The 26,891-nt window shown below is 42.5% G+C and overlaps 1 protein-coding gene across 9 annotated transcripts in view; it reads left to right on the top strand.

The window, feature by feature from the left end:
* Positions 1-286: 286 nt before the first annotated feature.
* Positions 287-26,891, top strand: part of LOC133650251 (uncharacterized) — a 34,745-nt gene continuing 8,140 nt past the window's right edge. For all 9 annotated transcript variants that reach the window (XM_062047283.1, XM_062047279.1, XM_062047286.1 and 6 more), the window contains exons 1-24: positions 287-487; positions 7,078-7,146; positions 7,244-7,268; positions 7,376-7,393; positions 7,787-7,852; positions 8,101-8,237; positions 8,322-8,426; positions 8,557-8,614; positions 8,696-8,743; positions 8,956-9,024; positions 19,329-19,468; positions 19,950-20,081; positions 20,164-20,221; positions 20,301-20,381; positions 24,943-24,977; positions 25,499-25,567; positions 25,668-25,692; positions 25,764-25,814; positions 25,903-25,956; positions 26,050-26,192; positions 26,332-26,451; positions 26,537-26,594; positions 26,667-26,714; positions 26,818-26,865. In XM_062047283.1, the coding sequence (XP_061903267.1) occupies positions 452-487; positions 7,078-7,146; positions 7,244-7,268; positions 7,376-7,393; positions 7,787-7,852; positions 8,101-8,237; positions 8,322-8,426; positions 8,557-8,614; positions 8,696-8,743; positions 8,956-9,024; positions 19,329-19,468; positions 19,950-20,081; positions 20,164-20,221; positions 20,301-20,381; positions 24,943-24,977; positions 25,499-25,567; positions 25,668-25,692; positions 25,764-25,814; positions 25,903-25,956; positions 26,050-26,192; positions 26,332-26,451; positions 26,537-26,594; positions 26,667-26,714; positions 26,818-26,865 (1,693 nt within the window). In that variant the 5' untranslated portion in view covers positions 287-451. The remainder of the gene's footprint in view (positions 488-7,077; positions 7,147-7,243; positions 7,269-7,375; positions 7,394-7,786; positions 7,853-8,100; positions 8,238-8,321; positions 8,427-8,556; positions 8,615-8,695; positions 8,744-8,955; positions 9,025-19,328; positions 19,469-19,949; positions 20,082-20,163; positions 20,222-20,300; positions 20,382-24,942; positions 24,978-25,498; positions 25,568-25,667; positions 25,693-25,763; positions 25,815-25,902; positions 25,957-26,049; positions 26,193-26,331; positions 26,452-26,536; positions 26,595-26,666; positions 26,715-26,817; positions 26,866-26,891) is intronic.

Below are 26,891 nucleotides of genomic sequence, written 5' to 3'. Positions count from 1 at the left end.
AAAATGTATTGAAATACAGTTTTTAACTTACAATACTACTATGTCTTATTATTACTATTAACTGGTGTCTCTGTGCGTAGAAAAACCACGTTTATTTTATTTGTGGAAGTCGTTTTAATCGCTCTCGAAATCCTAACCAACACCAAAAAGAGGCGTGCGTTTAAAAACAATGACGTCATTTTCACACCTAAAACTACTTTATTGATGACCACGAGAGGGCGGGGCCGCGCGCAGGCCCCTTTATCAGCGGCCACGCGCGCATCCATCACGCAGAGTAGGGGTTTGACTTGGCTGCGCGCGCACATCTGTTTCCTCAGTGCCTCTTTTTTTTTTTTTTTTTACTTTTTCGCGGTCCAAGAACGACAACTTTTCTCTGGCAACAAGAAACGAAGACGGCTCTTTTTGTTTGAACTTTCATGTTGCCGCGTTTACATTTGCGGTTTTTTTCGACATGTACTCCGCGGTGAGCGAACATTTATCCTGCCTGGTGAGTGCTCCATTAACATTTAATATATTCATTAATGTTAACTGTTAATTTCATGTATTACACACATGTAGACGTTAAAGTCCACGCTGTGGTGTGCCGCCAACTGTTATTTCGCTGAAATTCCAAGTTACAGCCCTTGATATTACACTTTATTATGTGAACATTTTAGCGAGGTGATGCTAGCATTAGCTCATTTATTGTTATAGGTGTGTGCGCGCGCACGTCAGACTATGCTAAGTGCTAACGTTAGCTTTCAACAACAAGACGAACTTTTGGTTGAAAAAAAACAAACTGCAGGACTTGCCAGGATGACCACCCCGTTATCCTTGCGCTATGAATACAAAATAACGGAGGTCATAAAACCTCGGGGAAGAGTCGGGGAAACGACACGTACCTTTGTTTACAAATCTACCCGAAGAGCACACTTCCGGCCTTCACAATAAAATTTCTGTGCATTACATCCGGTCTGTTTGATCAGCCGTTTTACTATCAATCAATCAATGTTTATTTATATAGCCCTAAATCACAAGTGTCTCAAAGGGCTGTACAAGCCACAACGACATCCTCGGTACAGAGCCCACATACGGGCAAGGAAAAACTCACCCCAGTGGGACGTCGGTGAATGACTATGAGAAACCTTGGAGAGGACCGCATATGTGGGTAACCCCCCCCCCCCCCCCCTCTAGGGGAGACCGAAAGCAATGGATGTCGAGTGGGTCTGACATAACATTGTGAAAGTCCAGTCCACAGTGGATCCAACACATCAGCGGGGCCAACAGGAAACCATCCCGAGCGGAGACGGGTCAGCAGCGCAGAGATGTCCCCAACCGATGCACAGGCTAGTGGTCCACCCGGGGTCCCGACTCTGGACAGCCAGCACTTCATCCATGGCCACCGGACCTATGCAACTCCCCCTCGCAAGGGACAGGGGAGAAGAGAAGAGAAGAAAAGAAACGGCAGATCAACTGGTCTAAAAAAAGGGGGGTCTATTTAAAGGCTAGATTATACAAATGAGTTTTAAGATGGGACTTAAATGCTTCTACTGAGGTAGCATCTCTAACTGGAGGGCATTCCAGAGTACTGGAGCCCGAATAGAAAACGCTCTATAGCCCGCAGACTTTTTTTTGGCTCTGGGAATCACTAATAAGCCGGAGTTCTTTGAACGCAGATTTCTTGTCGGGACATATGGTACAATACAATCGGCGAGATAGGCTGGAGCTAAACCGTGTAGTATTTTATACGTAAGTAGTAAAACCTTAAAGTCGCATCTTAAGTGCACAGGAAGCCAGTGCAGGTGAGCCAGTATAGGCGTAATATGATCAAACTTTCTTGTTTTTGTCAAAAGCCTTGCAGCCGCATTTTGTACCAACTGTAATCTTTTAATGCTAGACATAGGGAGACCCGAAAATAATACGTTACAGTTATCGAGACGTAACGAACGCATGAATAATGATCTCAGCGTCGCTAGTGGACAAGATGGAACGAATTTTAGCGATATTACGGAGATGAAAGAAGGCCGTTTTAGTAACACTCTTAATGTGTGACTCAAACGAGAGAGTTGGGTCGAAGATAATACCCAGATTCTTTACAGAGTCGCCTTGTGTAATTGTTTGGTTGTCAAATGTTAAGGTGGTATTATTAAATAGATGTTGGTGTCTAGCAGGACCGATAATCAGCATTTCCGTTTTGTTAGCGTTGAGTTGCAAAAAGTTAGCGGACATCCATTGTTTAATTTCATTAAGACACGCCTCCAGCTGACTACAATCCGGCGTGTTGGTCAGCTTTAGGGGCATGTAGAGTTGAGTGTCATCAGCATAACAGTGAAAGCTAACACCGTACTTGCGTATGATGTCAAACAGCGGCAGCATGTAAATACTAAAGAGTGCAGGGCCAAGAACCGAACCCTGGGGAACTCCGCACGTTACCTTGACATAGTCCGAGGTCACATTGTTATGGGAGACGCACTGCATCCTGTCAGTAAGATAAGAGTTAAACCAAGACAAGGCTAAGTCTGACATACCAATACGTGTTTTGATACGCTCTAATAAAATATTATGATCGATGGTATCGAAAGCGGCGCTAAGATCAAGAAGCAGCAACATAGATGACGCATCAGAATCCATCGTTAGCAATAGATCATTAGTCATTTTTGCGAGGGCTGTCTCCGTAGAGTGATTTGCCCTTAAACCGGATTGAAAAGGTTCACAGAGATTGTTAGTCACTAAGTGTTCATTTAGCTGCTGTGCAACAATTTTTTCGAGAATTTTGGAAATAAACGGAAGGTGGGAGACCGGTCGGTAGTTTACCATGAGGTCAGGATCGAGGTTAGGTCTTTTGAGCAGAGGATGAATAACCGCTTTTTTGAATGCTAGGGGAACAGTGCCGGAGGAAAGTGATAAGTTTATAATATTTAACACTGATGGACCTAATAACACAAACAGTTCCTTGATAAGTTTCCCAGGAAGTGGGTCAAGTAAACATGTTGTTTGTTTTATCCCACTTACACGCTGTAATAATTCCTCTAATGTTATTTCATCAAAAATAGAGAGACTATTTTGGAGGGCAGTGTCCGTCGTATATACAGTCGTATTTGTGTTAATAGAACCCAGTTGTAGCTGGGATGCGTTGTCTTTAATCTCCTTTCTAATGAGTTCAATTTTCTTATTAAAGAAATTCATAAAATCATCTGCCGAGTGGGTGGAGCTACTGGGAGGAGTCCCTTGTTGGGTTAGCGATGCTACTGTACTAAACAGAAATTTAGGATCGTTTTTGTTGAGGCGGATGAGATTTGAGTAGTATTTAGCTTTAGCTAAGGTAAGCATGCGTTTATAAGTTATTAAACTATCACTCCATGGTTGATGGAAAACCAAGTTTAGTCGCGCGCCATTTGCGTTCCAGTTTTCTACATGATAATTTATGAGCTCTAATTTCTTCTGTAAACCATGGGGTGCGCCTTTTAGGGGCCCTTTTTTGCTTTAGCGGTGCTATACTATCAATAATTTCGCGCAAGGCATCGTCAAAGTTGTTAGTGAGGTTATCAATAGAGCCGACATAATTTGGGAATGGTGCCATTACCGAAGGCAGTAGGTCAGCAAGAGTCATCGTTGTGGCAGCATTAATGTTGCGGCCGCTATAGCAGTTATTATTATTATTAGCTTGTTGACAATGAGTCAAAACTTCAAATTTTATAAGGTAATGATCGGACATTACTTTAGTATATGGAAGTATCATAACTTTGGAGGTGGTGACACTCCTGACAAGCACTAGATCTATTGTATTACCGTTGCGATGCGTGGGTTCATGTATTATTTGTGTAAGACCACAGCTATCAATTATGGTTTGGAGCGCCACGCACTGAGGGTCCGATGGGGTATTCATATGGATATTAAAGTCCCCCATTATGATTATATTGTCGGCGTGCGTCACTAGATCAGCAACGAACTCTGAGAATTCACTGATAAAGTCCGAATAGGGCCCAGGGGGGCGGTAGATAACAGCCAGGTCGAGAGGTAGCGGTGTGACAGACCTCATAGTAAGCACCTCAAACGATTTATATTTATTATTTAGGTTAGGGGTAAGGTTGAAATTTTCATTGTTGTGTTACAGACACCGTTGGGGAACTATTAAGGTACAGTATGTAAATAAACATTTATAAAATCTTTGTATAAATAATTTCACAATGTGTATATCTACGTCTTATAGTGCAGCGCAGCTAATGTATGGGAATGTAGAATTTAGTGGGCGCAGCTTATATACCGGTGCGCTCTATAGTCCGGAAAATCTGGTAACTCATGTGATTAATCACAAAAAAAGATTGCAAATATCGTTTATGATCTTTCTGTGTGGAGTTTGCATGTTCTCCCCGTGACTGGGCGGGTTCCCTCCGGCTTCCTCCCACCGCCAAAGACATGCACCTGGGGACAGGTTGATTGGCAACACTAAATTGGCCCTAGTGTTTGAATGCGAGTGTGAATGTTGTCTGTCTATCTGTTATGTTTTTGGACATCGCAACTTGCCGTAGTTGTAAGCAATGCATGATGGGAACCCGGATGTTGTGTTGTTGTATTGAAGTGCCGGCCAAAATAAAGACACGCTAAGAAATAGCTCTGTGCCTGTCTACTTTATGGTACGTAGACAAACCTACAAAGAATGGGGACATATATAACACTATCTGTGTTGGCCCCGCGATGAGGTGGCGACTTGTCCAGGGTGTACCCCGCCTTCCGCCCGAATGCAGCTGGGATATGCTACAGCAACCCCAAAAGTGACCAGCAGTAGAAATGGATGGATGGATGGACATCCGGTCAGACTGTGCTAACAAAATAAGAGTTCCAAAAGAACGGCGTACATGTTTGCTGTTATTTTGCACTTCGAGAAACCTCACCTTGATGCAGTAGTTCTCATAAGTTTTTTTCACCATTAATGATAAGCAGTAGGCCTATGTATTAACTTAAAAGCATTGATTGATTGAATTTCATTGAAACTTTTATTCGTAGATTGCACAGTACAGTACACATACTTGCCAACCCTCCCTATTTTCCCGGGAGACTGCCAAATTTCAGTGGCCCTCCCGAAAATCTCCCGCGGCAACCATTCTCCCGAATTTCTCCCGATTTCCACCCGGACAACAATATTGGGGGCGTGCCTTTAAAGGCACTGCCTTTAGCGTCCTCTCCTGAAACCTTCACCCCTTAACAGCCGCATGCTGCTTTCACTGTACATAGATGCCGCTTTTCCTCCATATAAACAGCGTGTTGGCACAGTCACATAATAATGTAGCGTGAGACGGGTTTAACAATGCCCCTACTCGAAGATGTCAAGAAATGCTGACACGTTGTATGATCTTTTAACTGGTTTAATAATAACATTAATTTCACACACACACACAAGTGAATGCAAGGCATACTTGGTCAACAGCCATACAGGTCACACTGAGGGCGCCGTATAAACAACGTTAACACTGTTACAAATATGCGCCACACTGTGAACCCACACCAAACAAGAATGACAAACACATTTCGGGAGAACATCCGCACCGTAACACAACAGAACAAATACCCAGAACCCCTTGCAGCACTGACACTTCCGGGACGCTACAATAACATCTACGGCTTTTGGAGCTCAGTGCACAACTGCACGCGCACACACACAACAAGAAGGAGACAAAGCAGAAGAAGTTTAACTTTAACTTAAGAACAAAGAAGAGACACGGCGACGACGAGTAAGAAGAAGTACGCTTGCAAGTTCCAAAATTATTGGAAAAAAGAATTTCATTTCATCCAGGACAGCTCGAAGGGGAAGAGGTATGCTACCTGCACCGCAACCCCGCCCCCGCAACCTGAAAGTTGACATCTGCCCTGAATGCTGATGAATAATGAAGCCGAGGCCTACTTGCGGCGCTGCAGTGAGTTTGCGGACTACTGTGGCATTGTGGGGAATGGACTATTGGTGCGTGCAAAACAGCAGCAGGCGGCTGTAGTCTCCGGGCCGGTTCTAATATTAATCAAATATCAACCCGGGGGCCATAGATAATTAATTCACGGGCTGGGTCTGACATATGGGCACTAGATGAAGTCTGCGCACCTTAATTCAATTTGCAGTGATAGAATGTTGCAATAAATGTATTTCTTTAAAAATAGCAACTTTTAAGCCCCACTTAAGAACTTTCCGTTTTGGTTGATTTATAGCTGCGCCAGTGGACGGAAGCGCAGTGTTTTCCCTGAAGGAAGACCACATTTCCCATGAGGACTAGCGCATAGCGCCATAAATCTTCAGAAACTACTGTCACATATATCCAAACTGACATGATAATACCACAATGCTTCAGTATGACTGATATTTCCACAGCAGGAACCCACATATTTTACTCAAACGTTATGTGTGGTTTGCAAGTCATTGCATTGTTTTTTTCTATTGATTCCGAATAAATAGTGATTGTTTAAGGACCGGAATTGACGCTGTGGCACATTTTATTTTTTATTTTTCTAAATGCGAGTTCGAAGAAGAAGGAAAAACTATCGTAGATCCATGTTGATGTTTGGGTCTCCTCTACTTAACAGCCATTAGAAGATTGGAACCCTCCCAAATATATTATACTATATACATCCATTCATACTTTATTTTCCCGTAAAAACAATAATTTTAAGGTGTGGCGAATTATTTTATTTTGTAGTAGTAGCGACTTCCTCCCGGTCAACTTCCTTTGTAGTCACATATCGCACTGGGTGCTGTGCGCGTTTACACTGGAGTCTAATAAAAATCACATTTACTTGCAGTGTAAACAGTCAGCTGGAAAAAATCAATTAAAAAAACATCTAATTTGGGCCACTTTGTCCAGCAGTGTAAACATAGTCAAAGTCTGTTCTCTGAAGATGGAGCTTCCATTGGTTCAAATATTGGTATTGAGAAGTGCCTATTGACTTGGGTTTCTAAACTTACATTTTCCTTTTTTTTTTTTTTTTGTAGGATTATATTGCTTTGACGCTTTTTGTATGTTTTTCCTTTTTGTAACTTTCCAACCCAGGGTAACTGTCTATTACTAACCTGAATGTATGAAGGCCATTTCTCCCTTGACAAAGTTCTTTTTGCAGGTCTGCCTCTCCACATTTAAAAACTTTCAAGAGTTAAAGCTCCATATCAACGCAAACTGTCACCAACAGGTAGGCATTTCGCATTTTCTACCAGACTTTGAATTTTCCTCCATTGTTGGGAAAGATCTAAAACCGTCTGTCCCTTTTTTTTTTTCAATTGTTACAGAAAATGAATGAAGTATTCCAGAAAGGTAGTTCTGGTCACGTTTTTGTTTTTTGCATTTGGCTGAAATATCACTTTGGGTCAAGTTTGTTCACGCTTGTAACCACTTTTTTGCACTGTTTTTTTCCTGTATAGAGCCTGACGGTTTTTACAGTAAGTGATTTTTTTTTTCTTATCAGTTATTTTTGTTTTAATAAATTGAGCAATGTACTATTTTGTAGCTAGTACAACAATTCAAGGAACGTTGTCATACCAGGAAACATGAGACATTAGAGTTTTGATGATTTAAATTAGGTAAGTTGAATCTGGCACCTGTCGACGCAGGAGATGGCTTAAGCTTTAACCTGGTGATGAGCGGCGGAATAGACTGTTATGTCCCCTGTTGGCCCGTTTTACATGTTAAATCCAGTTTAAGAGGAAGTGGCAGTCAGCAATTTTTTTCCGACCGTTCATTACAAAAGTAAAGGATCAACTTTTTTGTGTTGAGTGTACTTCCCAAGGTTTGACGATAATTCCTACTGTGCTATAATCATTGTTTTTCTACAGACAAGCTCCCCAACATTGTCATTATGGATCGAGACATCCGACAAAACATTCATCAACGCTGCATAGGTTTGTAGAATGTATGGATGATGAGTGTGCGGTCACTCTGTCAAGCCAACAGTGATTCTATCAGGAAAGATCGGATGGTTTTTGTTATTTGGAGAGCTTTAAAAAAGAAACTATACCACCATGGAACCTCTGACTTGTGTTTGATTGGATACACTGTAGTTCAACGTGTCAGTGGCTCAACTCTGGGGATGGGGGACATCCTCTGTTTTATCCTGCTAACCAGACAAGTATTTTGCGTGTTCTCCTAGGTGTGCGATTGCTGACTGTCTGTTTCACTCCGAGTGTGGCGCATGTATTTTACCTGTGCCACAGCTGTAAGGAAATGTTGCGGGACACAAAGATATTATCCCACCTTACCTCCGTTTGCCATAAATTCAACTACTGTGTGAGTTATGAAGAATAGTGAATTAAATCAGCCTACTTTTTTTTGCACTGGATGCCATCTCACTGGATGGTACTGTGTCTACAGAACTACATAGATCCAAATAGGCTTGGATTCTCCTGGATTCCTAACAAAGATTTATGGGTAGATCTACCCAAGCATGAAAGAAGCCACCAATCAGGACCAATACAGGTGTGTGTCGGAATGCTCAAACATCAATAATGAGGTTGAATGCACCAGGGAACAAAGCCCATTAAAACCAATGTCTATATGAGATGTTTAAATCTAGTATTGACTTACCTTTTGCCCTCCTCCTGTTTAGATGTTGGATTTGCCTGAAAATCTGTTCGGATTGTACAAAACGTATACCTACTCTCAAGGTATCCTATCCTCCAATCTCACAAAGCCGTAATTGAACTCCAAGTTGATCCGTGATGTAACAGTCTGCTTCCTCTCACCAGTGGTGCACTCTCTCAGTGAATTCGACAAGCTTCCCAAGCTGCTGGAAGGTACGGTAGATGTTCACTTCTGTCATTACCTTTTTTTCAACTGAATTTTATATGTGGAACTTTCCTAAAATGTCAATTATGGTGCCTTCAACCGCATTGCACAATAATGATTGCATTGGCTACTTCATCGATCTAGGAGTCACTGATTATAATGGTTTCACATATTGAGCTACATCGTCATTATTCATGTCTTATTTGCTTCATTTTGGTAGTTGTCAAGCCAAAGAGAGTGACTATGCAAGAGTACCAAACAGACACCCATAGGAGGTATCCGCTTCTAGGTAGGTATCCTTTTTTGTGGGGTAAATGCTGTGTGTAAAATGGCATTATGTTTAAAAGACAAGACACTTAAGTTTTTATAGTGAAATCATGCACCATGTTTTTTTGTGAGGGGTCAAAAATGTGAACTGGTATGACACTTCAATTATAGCTACTGCAAGCATTTGAAAAATCTATTACATTAGCTTCTTTCTTCAGGGAGGAGTATGTGTAATTGTCCACAAAATTCAGTTTGAATCTCCCTTCATCTGTTGGAACTGAAAGCCATGGGCCTTGGGTAAAATGGATGCAAACTAGTTGAAATAGTGTAGGGTCTTAAGTTTCTTCAGAAAACAGTGACGGGATGCTTAAGTAATAAAATATGATTTAAAAGAAAGCACAAATGCATATATTACATATGATTTGTTGGAGAGTATTATGCAACCCATATGGAAATAGTGACATAACAGTGAAGCATAGAGAAACCTTGAACGGTGCAACTGTTACTGTGTCAACAGCAGAACTGTTACCAAGAGTTTCCAGGTTGATGACCTTTTATAACCCCTAGGCTTGTTTGCTGCTGTTGGTCAAGTTCAACAGGCATCCTCTTAATGGCCATTTAGAACCTGGACCTAAATACACTTACTGTGTTAGTTGTATGAAAGGAATTTATCAAGTAGGGGTGTGTCGATATATCGATTTAGATTAGGGATGCAAATTATCGATTATTTCATTAATTGATAGTTGATAACCTTATCGATCGATCATCGATTAGTTGATAAAGCGGCGTTTTCCCCCCATCTGAGATTTCCCCTCAATAAGGTACAAAATCAAAATCAAAATTTTGCTGGTATAAAATACAAAGGACATTGTATTCCCTAATCAAATGTTTATTTGATACAAAAGTAAGTCATCTTTGTAACATGAGGAATATAATATAAAGTGCACTTTAGTCTTGTCACACATGCAAGACTTGGTAGTGGCAGCAGCCATAATAGCTAGCTTTATTTTATATAATCCCTCTTGAACTGGGAAAGGTGCCTAATGCCTATCTGTCAACTTGAAAAAATACAAGGAAGACATCCCTGAAAATTGTAACAGCAGGCAGCAAATAAGTAAGCCTGTTGGCTGTTGCAGTCTGCTGCAGAACTTCACCTTTGGACTCAGGTGAGGCTGACAAGAACTGAAGTGAAAAAACATGTCACTCACTCACTACTGTAAAGACAAGAAAAATAAAGTAACATCAAGTGCACAACATGCACAATGCACATCTTAGTCTGTCTCACAAACTATTAGAAGGCTAGCAGCCTGCAAGCTGCAACATTAATTGAATCCCTCTTGAACTGGGAAAAGTGCCTATATGACAGTCAACTTGAAAAAATATAAGGCAGACATCCCTGAAATTGTAAGTAACAGCAAAATAAGTAAACCTAAGCCTGCTGCAGAAGAACAGTCATTGATTCAACTTAACATTTGGGCTCAAGTGAGGCTGACAGAAGAACTGAATGAAAAACATGTCACTGCATAAAATAAAATAAAGTGCATGCACTATGCCCATCTTAGTTTGTCTCTCACAAACTATTAGTGTAAACATTAATGTAATAATCAGTCAGCTTGAAACAGGCTGACAACAACTTCAAGTAAACATTCCTGAAAGACAATGGTGATCGTGATAGTAAAATATTAAGCAAGCCAAGTTTAGCCAACCCTGGCTAGGACTGCCGACCTCATCAGCCAGTCCTCCATGTAGTGGCAAGTGACGGTGATATAGCTCTCTGTTGTATTTGACGTCCAACAGTCAGTGGTTATTGCTACATGCGTGTTGGCCAGTCGTGCTTTCAGCTCGGCTTTCTTTCTTTTGTAGCGAGCCTCTATGCGGGTTGTTATTGTTTCTCGAGAAGGGATTTGGTAGTCTGGCTCACAATAGTTCATCAACTCACGAAACCCCTTGCCATCCACAATGCTTATAGGCAGCATATCCTTTTCAACCATGTTGCAAATCCTCTGGGTGATGCCCTCTGCCCGTGCGTCATCACACACCGCTTTTCTTTTGGAAAACGCTTCGGCGACGGAGGGCTGGCCTGGCCGTGCTCCGCCTCCACTCTCTCCTCCAAGCACAGCGGCATGTAAACTTTTTAGGTGGTAATTTAACGAACTGGTTGAATTGTTGTACTTCAAAACAGCCTTACATATTTTGCACGTTGCATCGTCCTCTTTTAGGGTGAAATGTTCCCACACAGCACTTCTCTTGCGTCGCTTCATGTTTGTTTTTCTTCTCTCGCATGTGGACTCTCATGTGTACAGCGGACATGTAGGGCTGGTCACGTGATGGTGTTGCTGCTTGGAAAAAGTACAATAAGCAACAACTCCCTCGTGTGGACTAGCGAGGTATAAACTCAGCATTACCTTCACACAGAAAACCACCGCACCGACCGTGACAGAACGGAATTGTCAATTAATTGAAATCGTTAATTTTAATCGGGTAATTTCTTAACGGCAATTAATCGAAAATCGATTAATTGTTAACATCCCTAATTTAGATTCAACTAAATCGATCTATGCTTGGCAAGTTTGCCTTCCAGAAGACGGATATCGATCAATTTTATCGTTACTAGAAAGAGGAAAACATTGGATTAATGAACGGCAGACTTCATATGAAGTTTAACACTTTTAATGATTATCGTTAAATGTTAGTAAAGTCTGTCTGCCCGTCTGTGGCTTCTTTGCCATCAGTGGGCACAACAAGAATGGCGGATAGCTACTGTGAGGGAGAAACGTCGAACAAATACAAATGCCACAACACAACTTTCAGCTAAAGCACGATTGTAAAACACACAACAAATAAAGAGAAGGCAGTCCTTAAGTCTCGTCTTAAAACCCACTTTTATTCTCTGGCTTTTATAAGCGGCGTGAGTCTTGTGGTCCTGTCTTTTTTGTGTTTTTTTTTTTTCCTGTTTGTTTACTCGTGTCATTTTAAATGCTTGTAATTTGATTACTTTTATTGTTTCTTTTTTATGTGCAAAACTCTAGAGACAGTTTTGTTGTTAATGGTAGTATATAAAGAAAGGGGATTGGATCACCTCCCCAATTGACTATTAGAGTTCCCCTGTCACTAGAATTTGAAGAATTGAGACCATAATAGGGAAAGGGAGAGAGTTGATTTTGGTTCCGAAAGACTGGAAAAATGTTAACTGACTGGTAGTATGCTGAAAATAATTGATCTTGGACACCTGTTAAGTTGTCCATAAGGTGTATGGCATATCTATACACCTTGCCCAGGCCTCTTGTGCCCAGGAGAGGAAACTCCAGCTTCACTGTGCAGTGAAGGCACAACACGAGAGGTCAGCAGTTACCGGTTAAAAGCCCTTTCTCGTTCGGCGTGGGGATGGGCGCCAGGGGCTACCTCTGTCGGTGGGAGAGATGTTTCATCTTACTGGACAGCTACCGCCCGCTTCAAGCTGGGCAGCCCCCAGCCAATTAGGCGCTGTTCCGCCACAGCCTGCCTGCTTCTTTGGGTGCATGAAGCTAAGGGACTCTTCCTGACAAGTGGGCTGTAAACCTTGCACCAAGCAAAACAAATAAAACAAAGACTCCAGCACTACGTCTGGGATGCTGGAACGTCAGAACCATGACCCCCGGACTAACTGACAACCTGCTCGATATAAGCGACGCCCGCAAGACTGCTATCATTAACAACGAACTCCTGAAGCGACGAATAGACATCTCTACCCTTCAGGAAACCCGACTCCTCATCAGGCTCACTGAGAGAAAGAGATTACACCTTCTTCTGGCAGGGGAAGCCTCCGGGTGAAACCAGAGAATACGGAGTTGGCTTTGCAGTCAAGAACACTCTACTAGGAGCAATAGTACTACCTACAGGCGGATCAGAGAGAATCTTAACCCTCTGCCTTAACACCACCATGGGACCTGTCCACCTGGTGAGTGTGTACGCGCCAACACTTAGCTCCTCCCATGAAATAAAGGACAAATTCTATGATGAGCTTGAGGCGACTGTGAGAAACATCCCCAAACAAGATCAGCTCTACCTGCTTGGTGACTTTAATGCAAGAGTTGGCTCAGATCATAACTCCTGGCCATCTTGCTTGGGTTACCATGGCATTGGTAGAATGAACGAGAATGGGCAGCGTCTCCTTGACTTCTGCACATTTCACAATCTCTGCATCACTAACTCATACTTTCAGTCCAAACCCCGCCACAAAGTCTCCTAGAGACACCCAAGATCTGGCACAAGTTGGACCTGATCATAACACGGCGCTCTGACCTCACAAGTGCCCTCCAAACCCGTACCTTTCACAGTGCAGACTGTGACACCGATCACTCCCTCGTCTGCTGTAGAGTCAGACTGCAGACAAAAATTATCTACAGAGCCAAACCTAAAGGACCCCCCCGTGTGAATAGCAGCAAAGCAGCCGATCCAACTAAAACTGCTTTCTTCAACCGTGCCTTAGAGGAATCCCTCCACCAACTACCCCAGTGCAGCTCTGCCCAGCAGTACTGGGAAGGCTTACGAGTAGGGATGATGTTTGATAAGGAATTATCGAGTTCGAGCCTATTATCGAATCCTCTTATCGAACCGATTCCTTATCGATTCTCTTATCGAGTCCAGATAGGTTGTTGTATATGGAAAAAAACCCACAATATTTGGTTTAACAAAAGCTCACTTTTATTATATAATAAAAAAAATAAAATCTAATAAATAAATAAATATTGACTGTTACCCACCTAAAAAAATAAAATAAATAAATATTGACTGTTGTTACCCAAAGTATATTAAGTGGGATTTTTCAGAGAAACAAATATATACAGTAACACAAAAACAACCTGTCTCTGTGATCACTATAGGTGTATAAATAATAATATAGTGTTAAATAAAATCAGTCCCTTGGGCACAAAACTGAAAATAATACAGCTCTCCAAAAAGTGCACTTCTGCTGCTATTTGACATAACTGTTTATGCTTTGACATTTTTGCACTTTATTTCTTTATTGAAAGAAAATTCTATGAAGAGAAACGTTCTTTGCAAATGTGGTTACAATGCTAAAAAATGAAAAGTTAAAGCTAAAAAAAGAAATACACTTTATTGAGTTAACATTATTTCTTTATAGGGGGAAAAATGTTATGAGCTAGAGAATATAACAACTACACTACCCAGCATGCAACGGGAGTTACGAGCATGCGCGGTAGCCCCGAAAAGTGTTGCATGTTGCCACGCTGTGAAAGTAAACGTCAAGAACTCAGCCAACACGCCTCGTCTGCATTATTTATAATTAGACAAACAACACATCTACAGTGTGATTTTGTTTTGTTTACAAGGAAAGAAAAACAAAAGTTAAAAAAGGGAGATATGTTGTGTATATATACGTATGTGCTGCGGTTGTTTTAAGAACGTTGCGACAGCTGCCGTAAAGGAGGTGCGTTGCTAGCCTGGTTGCTATGTTTCCGGTTGGTCGTAAAAGTGTTCATCAGTAAAGTTATTCGATGGATTATAGCTTTTGTTTTTAACTTAATTACACCTTGGAGCGCTTTTTCCCGTCCATTGTTTTCCTGCTTTCACTATCTGCGCCTAATGACTGAGCTACGTGATGTCATTTCTTGTGATGTCCCACGGAGCATTTCTGGTCGGGATGGGATTCAAATAAAGAATCAACTCTTTTCCTTTACTACAGTGGTCTCGATAACGGGTACCGGTTCTCAAAAAGGGATTCGAGTCCGAGGACTCGGTTCTTTTCTTATCAAACAACCGGGAAAACCGGTTTCGAGTATCATCCCTACTTACGAGACACCATCCACACCATGGCCCTAACGGTTTTTGGCAAAAGATTGCGAAGGTCCAATGACTGGTTCGAAGCCAATGCATCTGTATTGGCACCGATACTGGAAGAAAAGCGTATCGCCCTTACCAACTACAAATGCACGTCGAGTGACAATACTCTACATGCTCTCAGGGCATCAAGGAAGAAACTGCAGAATGCCTCCCGTCGCTGTGTTAACAGCTACTGGCTACAGCTTTGCAGCAACATCCAATCAGCCACTGACTCCGGTAACATCAAAGGCATGTACGACGGCATCAAAAAGGCGCATGGACCATCACACCACACAACTGCTCTGCTAAAATCGGCTCTGGAAGAAATCATCACTGACCGCTCTAAACAACTCGACCGCTGGGTAGAACACTACTCCGAACTCTACGCTAGCGACAACACTGTCTCCGATGCAGCCCTCTGCCATGTTGAGTGTCAACCTGTAATGGAAGAACTGGACATGGAACCAACAACTGAGGAGCTAAGCAAAGCGATTGACAGCCTAGCATGCGGTGAATCACCTGGCAGTGACGGAATCGCAGCTGAAATCCTCAAGTGTGGAAAGCCTGCTCTCCTCGACCAACTTCACAAGCTCCTCGGTCTGTGCTGGAGTGAAGGTGCTGTCCCACAGGACATGAGGGATGCTACCATCATAACCCTGTACAAGATTAAGGGAGACAGGAGTGATTGTAACAACTACCGTGGTATCCCTCTACTCAGCACTACCGGCAAACTCTTTGCCAGAGTTGCACTGAATAGACTCCAGGTTCTCGCTGAGAAAATATACCCAGAACCTCAGGCAGGGTTCAGAGCAGGAAGATCTACCACTGACATGATTTTCTCTCTGAGACAGCTGCAGGAGAAGTGTAGAGAGCAGAGAAAACCAGTACATGGCATTTATTGACCTTACGAAAGCTTTCGACCTTGTGAGCAGGAGTGGCCTCTTTCAGCTGGTTGAACGAATAGGCTGTCCCCCCCAAACTCCTTTGCATCCTCCAGTCCTTCCACACCGACATGCATGGCACCATCCAGTTTGATGGGTCCACATCAGACCCCTTCAAAATGTGCTGTGGTGTCAAGCAGGGATGCCTGCTGGCGCCCACCCTGTTTGGGATCTTCTTTTCCCTCCTCCTGCGCCAAGCATTTGGTACAGCAACTGAAGGAGTCTACCTTCACACAAGGACAGACGGTTAACTATTCAACCATGCCCGTCTGAAAGCCAAAACAAAGGTCGGGCCACACGTCATCCGGGACATGCTGTTTGCTGACGACGCAGCAGTGGTAGCACATTCCCAGGAGCACCTGCAAACCCTAATGGACCAGTTCACCAAAGCCTGTCAGGACTTCAGCCTGACCATCAGTCTGAGCAAAACCAAGACGATGGGACAGGGAACTGAACCACCCCCCTCTATCACCATCAACAACTACACCCTGGAAGTTGTAAACACCTTCACCTACCTCGGTTCCACCATCACCGACAACCTGTCACTCGAGGCCGAACTCAGTGGTCGCATCTGAAAAGCTGCGTCAACTTTTGGGAAGCGTACAGCGAGAGTATGGGAAAACAGCAAGCTCACTATCCATACTAAGGTGCAGGTGGACAGAGCCTGTGTCACCAGCACTCTACTGTACGGTAGTGAAACCTGGACCCTATACTCTCACCAAGAGCAGCGGCTAAACATCTTCCATCTTCACTGCCTTAGGCGTCTACTGGGCATCACCTGGAAGGACAGGATCACAAACCATTCAGTCCTGGAAAGAGCACAGCTTCCCAACATGTGCTCCCTACTGAGGCAGCGACGTCTCCGCTGGCTGGGCCATGTCCGACGGATGGACGATGGGCAAATCCCGAAGGACATCCTCTATGCTGAACTCACAACTGGCAAGAGGCAGATTGGCCCTCCCCAGCTGCGTTACAAGGACGTCTGCAAACAAGACCTCAAGTCTTTTGACATCAGCCCCGACAACTGGGAAGATGCAGCCCAGGACCGCCTTCAGTGGCAGCAGGCACTCCGCAGCGGGCTGCTCAAGTCAGAAACCACCCTGGCCCAACACCATGAGGCTAAGAGGACAAAGAGAAAGAAACAGGGCTCTGCGACACCGGCAACATCTATGGGACCGGTCTGGATATGTAACATCTGCGGCCGGGAATGTCTCTCACGAATTGGCCTACACAGCCACAGGAGACGCTGCGACAAGACCTGACTCCGAGGCACAGGAAATCAATGGTCTTCCGAGACTGCGATGCCGATGATGAATGGTATGGCACCTCTATGGACGCAGCATACGCAGTCACTGGCCAAATCAACATTTTAGCAGCGGATGTTTGTCATGGCATTGTAAATGCAACAAGCATGTAATTCAAAATCTTGAGATCTGAATCCGGTTTCAAACAAATGTGGGTGACCACTGAATTTGCAATTGTCCACGGACTCTTCCAACATAGCACCGTGCTTAATCATGCTACAAAATGAAGGCATAGCTGCAGATGAATGGCACGACAATGGATGTCAGGCTCTCGTCCGCCTATCTTTTGTGCATTTCATAAAATGCAATCAACGAAAATACAATGGTGTTGTCCATAACCTTCGCCTGTCCATACCACAACCATAGGCCGCTTGATCCACAACGTTGACGTCAACAAACCGCTCACCTGCACAACGCTATACATGCTATCAGCCATTTATGTACAGTGAAAATCAGGATTCATCCATGAACACAACACCTTTTCAAAGTGTCAGATGCCATCAAATGTGAGAATTTGCCCACTCAAGTTGATTTGGATGATAAACTGTAGTCCTTTGAGACCCCCGATAAAGTTGACCACAAGCAGATGAGCTACCCTGAGACATTTGCACAAAAATGATTTGTTGATACAAAGTGGTTGTTGCAGCAGCTGTTCAGGAGGCTGGTCTCAGATGAGGGCTAGTGATGTGCGCGGGAGCGTGTTACAAGTAGCGACGATGCGTAGATTACCGGTAATTGCATTTCCCAGTAGCCTGGCTACTTTTGGAACCAGTAGCCATTCCTGTTTAGTTTAGCTATTTTTACACCCATGTAGGGAGGTAGCTTACATTAAAGCTATAAAGAAGGAAAATGGACTACAAAAAATACAGGCATGAGGATTGTTGGTGTACATATAATAAACCAAAAAAAAAACATGATTGGTTAGGAGATGCACCTTGACTTGCTAGGGCCAGCCCGAGCAGAGTAGGGTTTAAAAAGGCATAGACACAGACAAAATACGGGATATGGCTTGGACCACGCCATCGGATGGAAGACAAAGAGACCTCTCCCTTGCTTGGACAATATCTCCAAAAATCCAAGAAGGACTAATCAGGCGAAAGAGACTCTTTTTCATCTGGTTCCCCCTGCTATTGAGCAGCAAGAGAAATTATTTTGATCCTACACTCGGAGGACAAGAGTTTGAATTACGATCGAATGGAGTGACTCAGCGACAATTACACTCCTGGTGTTGACGGGAGTGTCCGGCCGACCCAGCCTGGCTGGTAAGGTGGAGTGGTACCTCCTCACAGTTGCAGTCGAGGACATCACGAGATTGGTCAACGCTAATACCAGCGGACATCCTTTGCCCTCGGCAGTCGCTGAGCCTCCGTGCTTCCTCTTCTGCGTAGCAGCCAGAGTTTGGGTGTGGTCGACCTGATCCTGCAAGTCACTTAGCTCACTCCAAACAGACGCTTTATTAGGAAATTCCCCAAAGAATCCAGCACAGTAAGAGGAGTGAGACCAAATTTAGAATGAATTTGAAACTTATCAATTTTATGCATTTATTTTGTGATTGACGCTGTGCTATGTTTATACCAAATTGAGCATGCAATAAAAACTATTCTAAAAATTTATATTCAAAGATTTTATCGTTCTTCGTGCCAATACGTTCATGACGTAAAATGTTAGGAATCCTGTGTATAACACAACTAGCTTTGAAAGGTTGCTCTAAATCAATTTCCACTTAACATATGTCCTGTAGGGCTTTCTACTCCTAGACCTCAAATCTATCCTAGCCAGTAACAAGAGCCAAGATTCATTAGAGGCAAGCTATCCAAAACAGCGGGGTGTGGTGTTCAGCTCGGCTTTAACAGATAGGCTTCTCAGCCGAGTCGGCCACAAGATGAACCAGGGTAGGCGCTGAACCAAAGACGGGTAGTGAGAGTTAGGTGAATTGCCTCGCCATCCAGCTGAGTAGAGCCTCATCGGGGAGCAGCCGGGTAAGACTCTACTACGACGGGACCCTTTGAACGGAAAGCTAGATCCTAATTCATGAGTTCTGTGATGAGCTTACGGGTTAACATCGGAATCTAAAAAGCTGGTTAGTTTGCACAAAGTTGATTTGACCCACAAAATGAAGACTCTTAAAACACATAGTGAATTGGTCTGTCAGACATGTGGTGTCAAAATCCAGTCATAGTCACTGGACCGCATAGTGTCTGTCTTTTTAAAACTTGTTTAGTGTGCTTGCCCAACCATTTACAAACTTTGTCTTGTAGGCATGCAGCACCTTGTCGAATGCATTTGTAAGGGACAGACTGAGAGGACATACTACCTTTGCACCCTCTGCAAACTGACGCTGGCTGCCCACACCGTCATCAAACACATCCTTAGCTTTGACCACATCTATAGTTTCTTTGTAAGTAGCGATAACCCTGCAATTAACAATAATGCCCCCTTGGTTGTGCATAATTGGGATGTAAATTATGCAAATGTTTTTCTTTCAAGATTTTCTTTTGAAAAAAATATGTTCTGATGTGCAACAAAGGCAAATTTTCACCAAGTTCTAAGATTCCGCTGATTGGCCAAATTAACAAACTCGCACTACTTTAGATATTTTTTTGTAATCATTTAGTTAGCATATTTTGGACAAGTATTGTTGGCGACCAATCTACACCAATCTACACACTCTGCATTTGAGGACTGTTTGGTGGAAATTGGCTCAATGTGCCTTCAAGAACTTCCCAAAGTGTCTGGCGTCCTCATTTATCTGGCTTTGTGTTAGACCACCAAAGTGAGAAACTGATTTTAGAGCAGTTAAAGCTTGACAAGGATTTTACTCAAGTGGTTTCCTAGTGTTGCGTCACAGTAGAACTAAAGTGATGTCATTGTTTGTGCAGAAAGCCTGGCACCCCTCCACTTTGGTGTCTAATCAGTGTTATCGGGACTACTCAGAGGGTTTCATGTCCATGATGCTAAATTTGGCAAAGCAGGCGGAGAAGCTTCAAGGACCTGCACGGGCCAACATGAAGGTTGAGACCTAAGCTTGGTGCACATTGGCTCCAGTTTTCTTGCTTTTTTTTGTTTTCTTGCTGACGTGATACTGTGTTACAGCGACTGAGTCTGGAGCCTGATATTTTTGTATCAGTCAATTTCCACTCTTACGAAGATGGTGGGTGTCTTTTATCTTTGACAAACCTGTGTAGAATTTCTCACAAAGTAGCTTGACTGAGGTTTTCTTGGCCTTGCAGCTTTGAACAAACTGGAGTCCATCGCAAAGAAAAAAGATGGAAGCAGCTTGAAAACATGCATCAAACCTGCGGGGAAATTGGGTATGACCATATTCATTCACAAGCTTTGATTGCGTCGAGAGCCGGCCCTCCCATAAAGTGAAGTAAGCGGATGCTTTACCCCCTCTCACACCCAAACATCTGCATCATATGGTTGAATGATGTTTGACCTGAACTGGCAAGCCAGCTATCAAATAAGTGTAGGCAACCTGTTAGAATTAATTCTACAAACACACTACCATTTCTCAAAGGTCGTACTGCTTAGGACCCCTGGATGTTTGAGGGCTGGCTCTAATTTGCGGCATTTGACATCCTCTGTAATTTTAGTGTTGTGCATCATGTCTCGAAGGGTGGAAATCTTCTTCAGAGGGAGTTCTGAAGTATGATCAAGGTTTCACTCAAATGTTCAGGCCGTAATGTATAACTTTCTTGGAATATTGCATTGTAATAAGTACATTTTCAGTGTTTCTTTGAAAGACCACACAATGTACAGTGGTACCTCAACATATAAGGATTTTTAAAATACGAGCTGTCTCTGCTTTTTTTTTTTTAATGCTTTAAATTGCTAATATTAGCTATCATTTCAGTTATGAGCATTGAAGTAATATTTGTCTACAGCACATATCCAGTGATTGACACAATCCTGCCCTCCAACCACCGGAAATTAGAAAATTATTGCGAAAGAGGAAGATGGGGCTGACAGAATCAGAAAAAACACAAAATGTCCTAGTGTTTAACCGACACGGCTAGTCAGTCTGACCGCTGCACTGTCAGTCCGCATCCCACAAGCTGCAGCATTCTTCTGTGGCCAGCAAACCACAATTGTCCAAATGAAGAATATTTATCTATAAAAATGTGTAGAAACTGAAGTGTTTTAATTCTGACTCTACAAACTAGACAGTCAAGCAATACCTTTGGTACACAGACATACATATCGCTTGCTGTGAACTCTGACTTACGGTCCGTCAGTCAAAGACGTCGGTGTGCAGCATTAATTATTTCCTTGTTGTTATTGTTAATGATAAAGAAGTAGCCTGTAGGAGACACCTAAAAGTCTGCTCCACAGGGTAAATGCTAGACAATATTTCATAAAACTACTGTAAGTTGTGGTACATCTATTGTAATATTTTTCAAACAATATTTCTCATGTTTTTTTAAAGTACGGTATTGTTGCATTGTAAAATTGGTCTTTTGGGAAGGCCAAATTGATTTCAATTTCAGATAAGTGTTTTACATGAGTTTACGAGGTTGGTCATAGACCGAATTGAACTCGTAAGTCACTGTAGGCACCGCAAAAGGTGTTAACAACGTATGTTAACTTGAGTTATTACCAAAAAGTTCACACTAACAAAAAAGGTTTAGTGTAAAAAAATAGAGTGTTTCTGGGATCGCGACAAGGTAAATAGTTTTTTTTTCTCTCCAGACTGGCAGGGCATTGAGATATTTAACTTTACTCCATCCATCAGTCTTCTTCTGCTTATCTGGTTCCGGGTCATGGGGTCTGCAGTCTCCGTAAAGAAGCCCACACCTCTCGATCTACGGCCCTCCTCTAGCAGTTTTAGCAGAGGAGTGTTGCTTCAGGAATATGGGATCCTTGGCATGCTATAATGTGTTATCCGGTGTTTGTACAATCGCAGCAGGAGCCTGGTTTTTATGGCCGGCAGTAAGTCAAGCCTGTTCGTTGTTCAACGTTGGCCTACGTCAGCGTTTCTCAAAGTGTGGGGCGCGCCCCACTGGTGGGGAATAGAGACATGACAGGTGGGGCGCGGGGAACGGGAGGAAATTTCACTTTGATTTTTTTAAATTTTTTTATTATTATATTCTTTGATTTTTTTTTTTTACTATGCTTTCATTTTCTATACACACTGGAAATCACTTTGTGATTCTGTCTGTGAAATCCGCTATATAGATAAATGTAAATTACTTATTTTTCCTGTATGCTTTACATTTCTAGGTAGGAGCGAAAGTTTGACAGACAGCAACAGAAACTAATGGGGGCGGGGCTAAGCGGAAGCTTTGTGAATGGCGAGTCACTGTGCGAGGATTTGCTGTTTTGCAAATACATAAAAAATAGAGCCACTGCTGATGAGCTGTTCAAGATAATGGACAGTTTCCTCAAAGAACACGACCTTAAATGGGAAAACTGTGTGGGCTTTTGCTCTGATGGCGCGCATGGCAAAGTCAAGAAACGGGCTGCAGGCTCTAACAAAGAGGGTTGCGCCAAATGCGCATTGGACACAATGTGTCATTCACCGGGAAGCACTCGCGTCAAGGCAGCTCAGCCCCGAATTCAATGAGGTTTTAACAGTGGCAGTGTCGAGCCTGCAACCCTGATTTGAAAAGCTGTGCAGTGCAAAACAGGCTCATTGCAGCCACTAATGCTGGAGTACTGTAAAACTCATGTTCACTTGCCCTGTCCTCCTTTTTTTGGCAAAGATTGCAAAGTGGCACTTTTATTTTCATTTATTATTGAACTTGATGCAAGTTATTTGATTTATTATTGAACTTGATGCAAGTTATAACACTTTTATTTGATTTATTATTGAACTTGATGCAAGTTATAACACTTTTATTTATTTATTATTGAACTTGATGCAAGTTATAACACTTTTTTTGATTTATTATTGAACTTGATGCAAGTTATAACACTTTTGTTTTATTTATTATTGAACTTGATGCAAGTTATAACACTTATTTGATTTATTATTGAACTTGATGCAAGTTAACACTTTTTTTGATTTATTATTGAACTTGATGCAAGTTATAACACTTTTTTTTATTTATTATTGAACTTGATGCAAGTTAACACTTTTTTTGATTTATTATTGAACTTGATGCAAGTTATAACACTTTTGTTTTATTTATTATTGAATTAATGCAAGTTATTTTATTTGATATTGAACTTGATGCAAGTTATACCACAGCTGCACAGTTATTTTATTTATTATTGAACTTGATTTTATCTTATGTTATTGAGTTTGAATGTATAAAACTTGATGTTACTTGATGTTCGATAAATTTGAAAATGTTAAGCTTGGCATTAGCGTTCTGTTGGGGTGATGGGGGCAGGTGGGGCTTGAAAACTCCCCCTTGTCCAAAGTGGGGGATGACAAAAAAAGTTTGAGAACCACTGGCCTACGTCAAGTCTGCCCTTTGTCACTGAATCTGTTTATCATTTTCAAGGACAACATTTCTTGGTGCAAATGTGTCCAGTTTTGAGGCCTTAGGATTTTATCTCTGCTATTTACAGATTATGAGGTCTTGTTGGCTCCATTAAGCTGTGGCCTCCAGCATTTGCTTGGGCAGTTTGTTGATGGTCACTAGGGGCGTGGCGAAGTTGGGAGAGTGGCCGTGCCAGCAATCTGAGGGTTCCTGGTTCAATCCCCACCTTCTACCATCCTAGTCACGTCCGTTGTGTCCTTGGGCAAGACACTTCACCCTTGCTCCTGATGGGTCCTGGTTAGCGCCTTGCATGGCAGCTCCCGCCATCAGTGTGTGAATGTGTGTGTGAATGGGTGAATGTGGAAATACTGTCAAAGCGCTTTGGGCTCCTTAAAAAGGGGTAGAAAAGCGCTATACAAGTACAACCATTTACCATTTACTAACAGTGAGGGTTGCTGTCAAACTGAAAAAGCAGTCCTATCAGGTCCTTTTGGCTCATGGGACTCAGGATTGTGAGATCGATAGGTGGATCTGTGCGGCATCTGCCTTGATGCAGACTCCGTATCGGTCCATCGTGGTGAAGGATCGACGCTGGAAGGCAAAAGTTCTGAATTTATCGGTTGATCTACGTTCCTATCTTCACCTATGGTCATGAGCTTAGGGTTGTGGGCTAAAGGACAAAATCAAAGGTATAAACGACCAAAACAAATCAGGTGGCGGGGCTCTCCCTTAGCTATAGATGAAAACCTCGGTTTTTGGGAGGAGTTCAGAGTAAATTTGCTGCTCCTCCACATTGAGAGGATCCAGGTAAGGTGGTTTGAGCATCTGGTCATGATGCCCACTGGACGCTTCCCTGGGGAGTTGTTCAGGGCACAACCTGACAATGAGTAGGTCACGGAGAATACCCATGCCACATTGGAGAGGCTCTGTCTCCCAGCTGGCCTGGAATGCCTCTGTATCCCCTGAGAGGAGCTAGCAGAAATGTCTGTGGAAAGGAACTCTGGTGTTTTGTACTTGGGCTGCTGCCCCCATGACCCAACCTCGGATAAACGGAAGAAGATGGATGGAAGGCTAAATCAACTGGGAGTTTTTAGCTGTGTGACAAGTTCCCACCCACAGTTTTAGGTCGAGATTCTAGGTGGTTTCATGGAGCTTTTTCAAGTTTGAATGAGCAGTGGTGCAAAATGTCGTTAAGCCTCTTGGTTCTCTACAATTGTAGTCCACTGTAAAGCAAAGAATTCTGTGTTGGGTCTTTTCTATGTCATGGGAATGTGCTCGTAAATCTTTGATTTGATTGCTCTTGGTCTGGTTTCATAATCATTAATGGGGAAAGGGATACAACTTCAATACTTTTGGCCATCGAACCATTTCCATTTGTTATCATTGTTGTACACTTACAATGGTATGGATGTATCAATTGTGATTGTGTTTCTTCTGTCAGATATTTCTGCTGTGCCACACACCATACGTTGTCAGGTAAAAGGCATTCTTCTTTTTGGGAACTTTTTCCAATGCACGGTAATTGCTCCGTTCACAGCAGGTTTTGGGCACTCGGCATATAACAAAGACTGGAATGTAAACATACAACAATGGAGGAAAACAATGGTCTTCTTTATTTACTTCCTCCTATGCTGGTCACTGCAAGACTGATTTTTATCCCAGAGGTGACTGATGGTAGGAACAAAACTGAATGTTGCAGTAAATGTAAGACTTTAGAGTGTGCGATACTGCTGCGTCTGAGCTAAGTCTGTTTCCTGTGATCGGAGTTTTGTCATTTCTAGTTACATGAACTAAAATGTTGTCACCACTGAATAACCAGCTGTGGTTTACGTCACCGATATATTGTGATATATTAATGAAAACGAAGTCCAATGGAAAAGCATCAATAACAAGTACAACTGCATTCATTTGAAAATACGGTGCAGTGGAAAAGTGTGCATTTTAAGGACACCAATGTGTTGAATGCTCTGTTTTTTTAATCACCTTTGTCTTTGCAGAACTGTGACTACTCATTTCAGTTAGCAGACCTTTATTTTCAGCACGTGCAAACTGAAAAACACAAAACAGTGCGTCAATACAGAAAATTGTCGTAAAAATCCAAGTTTGTATCATTAGATGCCACTTTTAACGGTGTTTTTTTTGTTTTGTTTTGTTTTTTATCCCCAGGTGATGAAAAAACTCTGGAGCCAGGGTAAATAGCTTGTCTCATTGCCTCAGTCCAATTTGAAATAAATGTGATTAAATGGTTTCCTTACTTTACAGAACAGAGCACCAACGCTTGCAACCACAATGCAATGGCTACAAGTGCAGAAGGTTGTTGTAGCACAGCACAGATAGTTTGAAGGATTTAACATTCAGATCAGTCTGTGTGATGGGAGATGCTTCTTGTCTTGTCCGTTAGATCAGAAACCCCATCAAGATTTATTCAGTGAACGCCTCCTGGACTCTGCTGCAGGTGACGATCAATTAAACTCACCACTTTTGCTTCGTTGTCCATTTCGATCAAATGGTTTTGGCAACATTAGCTGATTAAACATGTCTTTTTTAGACACCTCCCAGGTGGTGATCTGTTACAGCACAGAAGCAAAGGAGGCCACACCCATTTGTGTCTGTTTTGTTTGCGAAGATGCTTTTCCCAAGTCACTGCTTCCAAACCACTTGTCCTCACCAAAACACCTTATACAAACACTAGTAAGCTCTTTTGTTTTTTTTGGTTCAGAGAGATGACACTAAATATGACTCTTGATGGTCGTGTACTGTTGCTAAACCACTTAAACAACTGTGGAAACAATTAAATGAAATGGTGCTAAACATAAATATATTTTTTTAGTTGTATCTGAATCCCTTGCGACTGCCTTTTGGTTGGCAAGAAGTTCCAGGCCAGAAGTTCTTGAAATCAATGGTGGCGATGGAAGTGAGCGAAAGGGAATGGTGTCAGAAAATTATTCAGGTAAAAAGCCAATAGTTTTTTGTTTTTTTTAAATAAAAAGGAAGCATTTAAGTCTCGGTCATCTTGAAGAGTTTTCCTCCCTCAGGTGCTGGATTTACCCGCCTCGGTCTTGAGTAGCCTCAGCTCGTCAAGTTACAAGACTGGTATGTGTCCAGAGTTGACTCGTAACTAACTAGAGAATACTACTGGAGTCATTTTCATTGTTCAATTTTCAGTGCTGGAAAGACTCAAGCCTGACCATGCAGCTGTCCTGCAACATAAGGGTAAACACATGTTGATATACTTCCTTTGTGGATGTAGTATGGACCTTGTTTTTTTCCCCTTAACCTAGCATTTTCATCTAAATATATTTCAATCTCTCTTCAGTTGCGCCGTGCCAAGTGTTAAGCGAACACAACAATTTTCCACTGTTGGGTGAGTAAAAGTGTATCACCAATTTC

The sequence above is a fragment of the Entelurus aequoreus genome, linkage group LG05, assembly GCF_033978785.1.
Source record: "Entelurus aequoreus isolate RoL-2023_Sb linkage group LG05, RoL_Eaeq_v1.1, whole genome shotgun sequence".
In the NCBI taxonomy this organism is placed as follows: domain Eukaryota; kingdom Metazoa; phylum Chordata; class Actinopteri; order Syngnathiformes; family Syngnathidae; genus Entelurus; species Entelurus aequoreus.
This window is presented reverse-complemented; position numbering and strand designations above follow the sequence as displayed.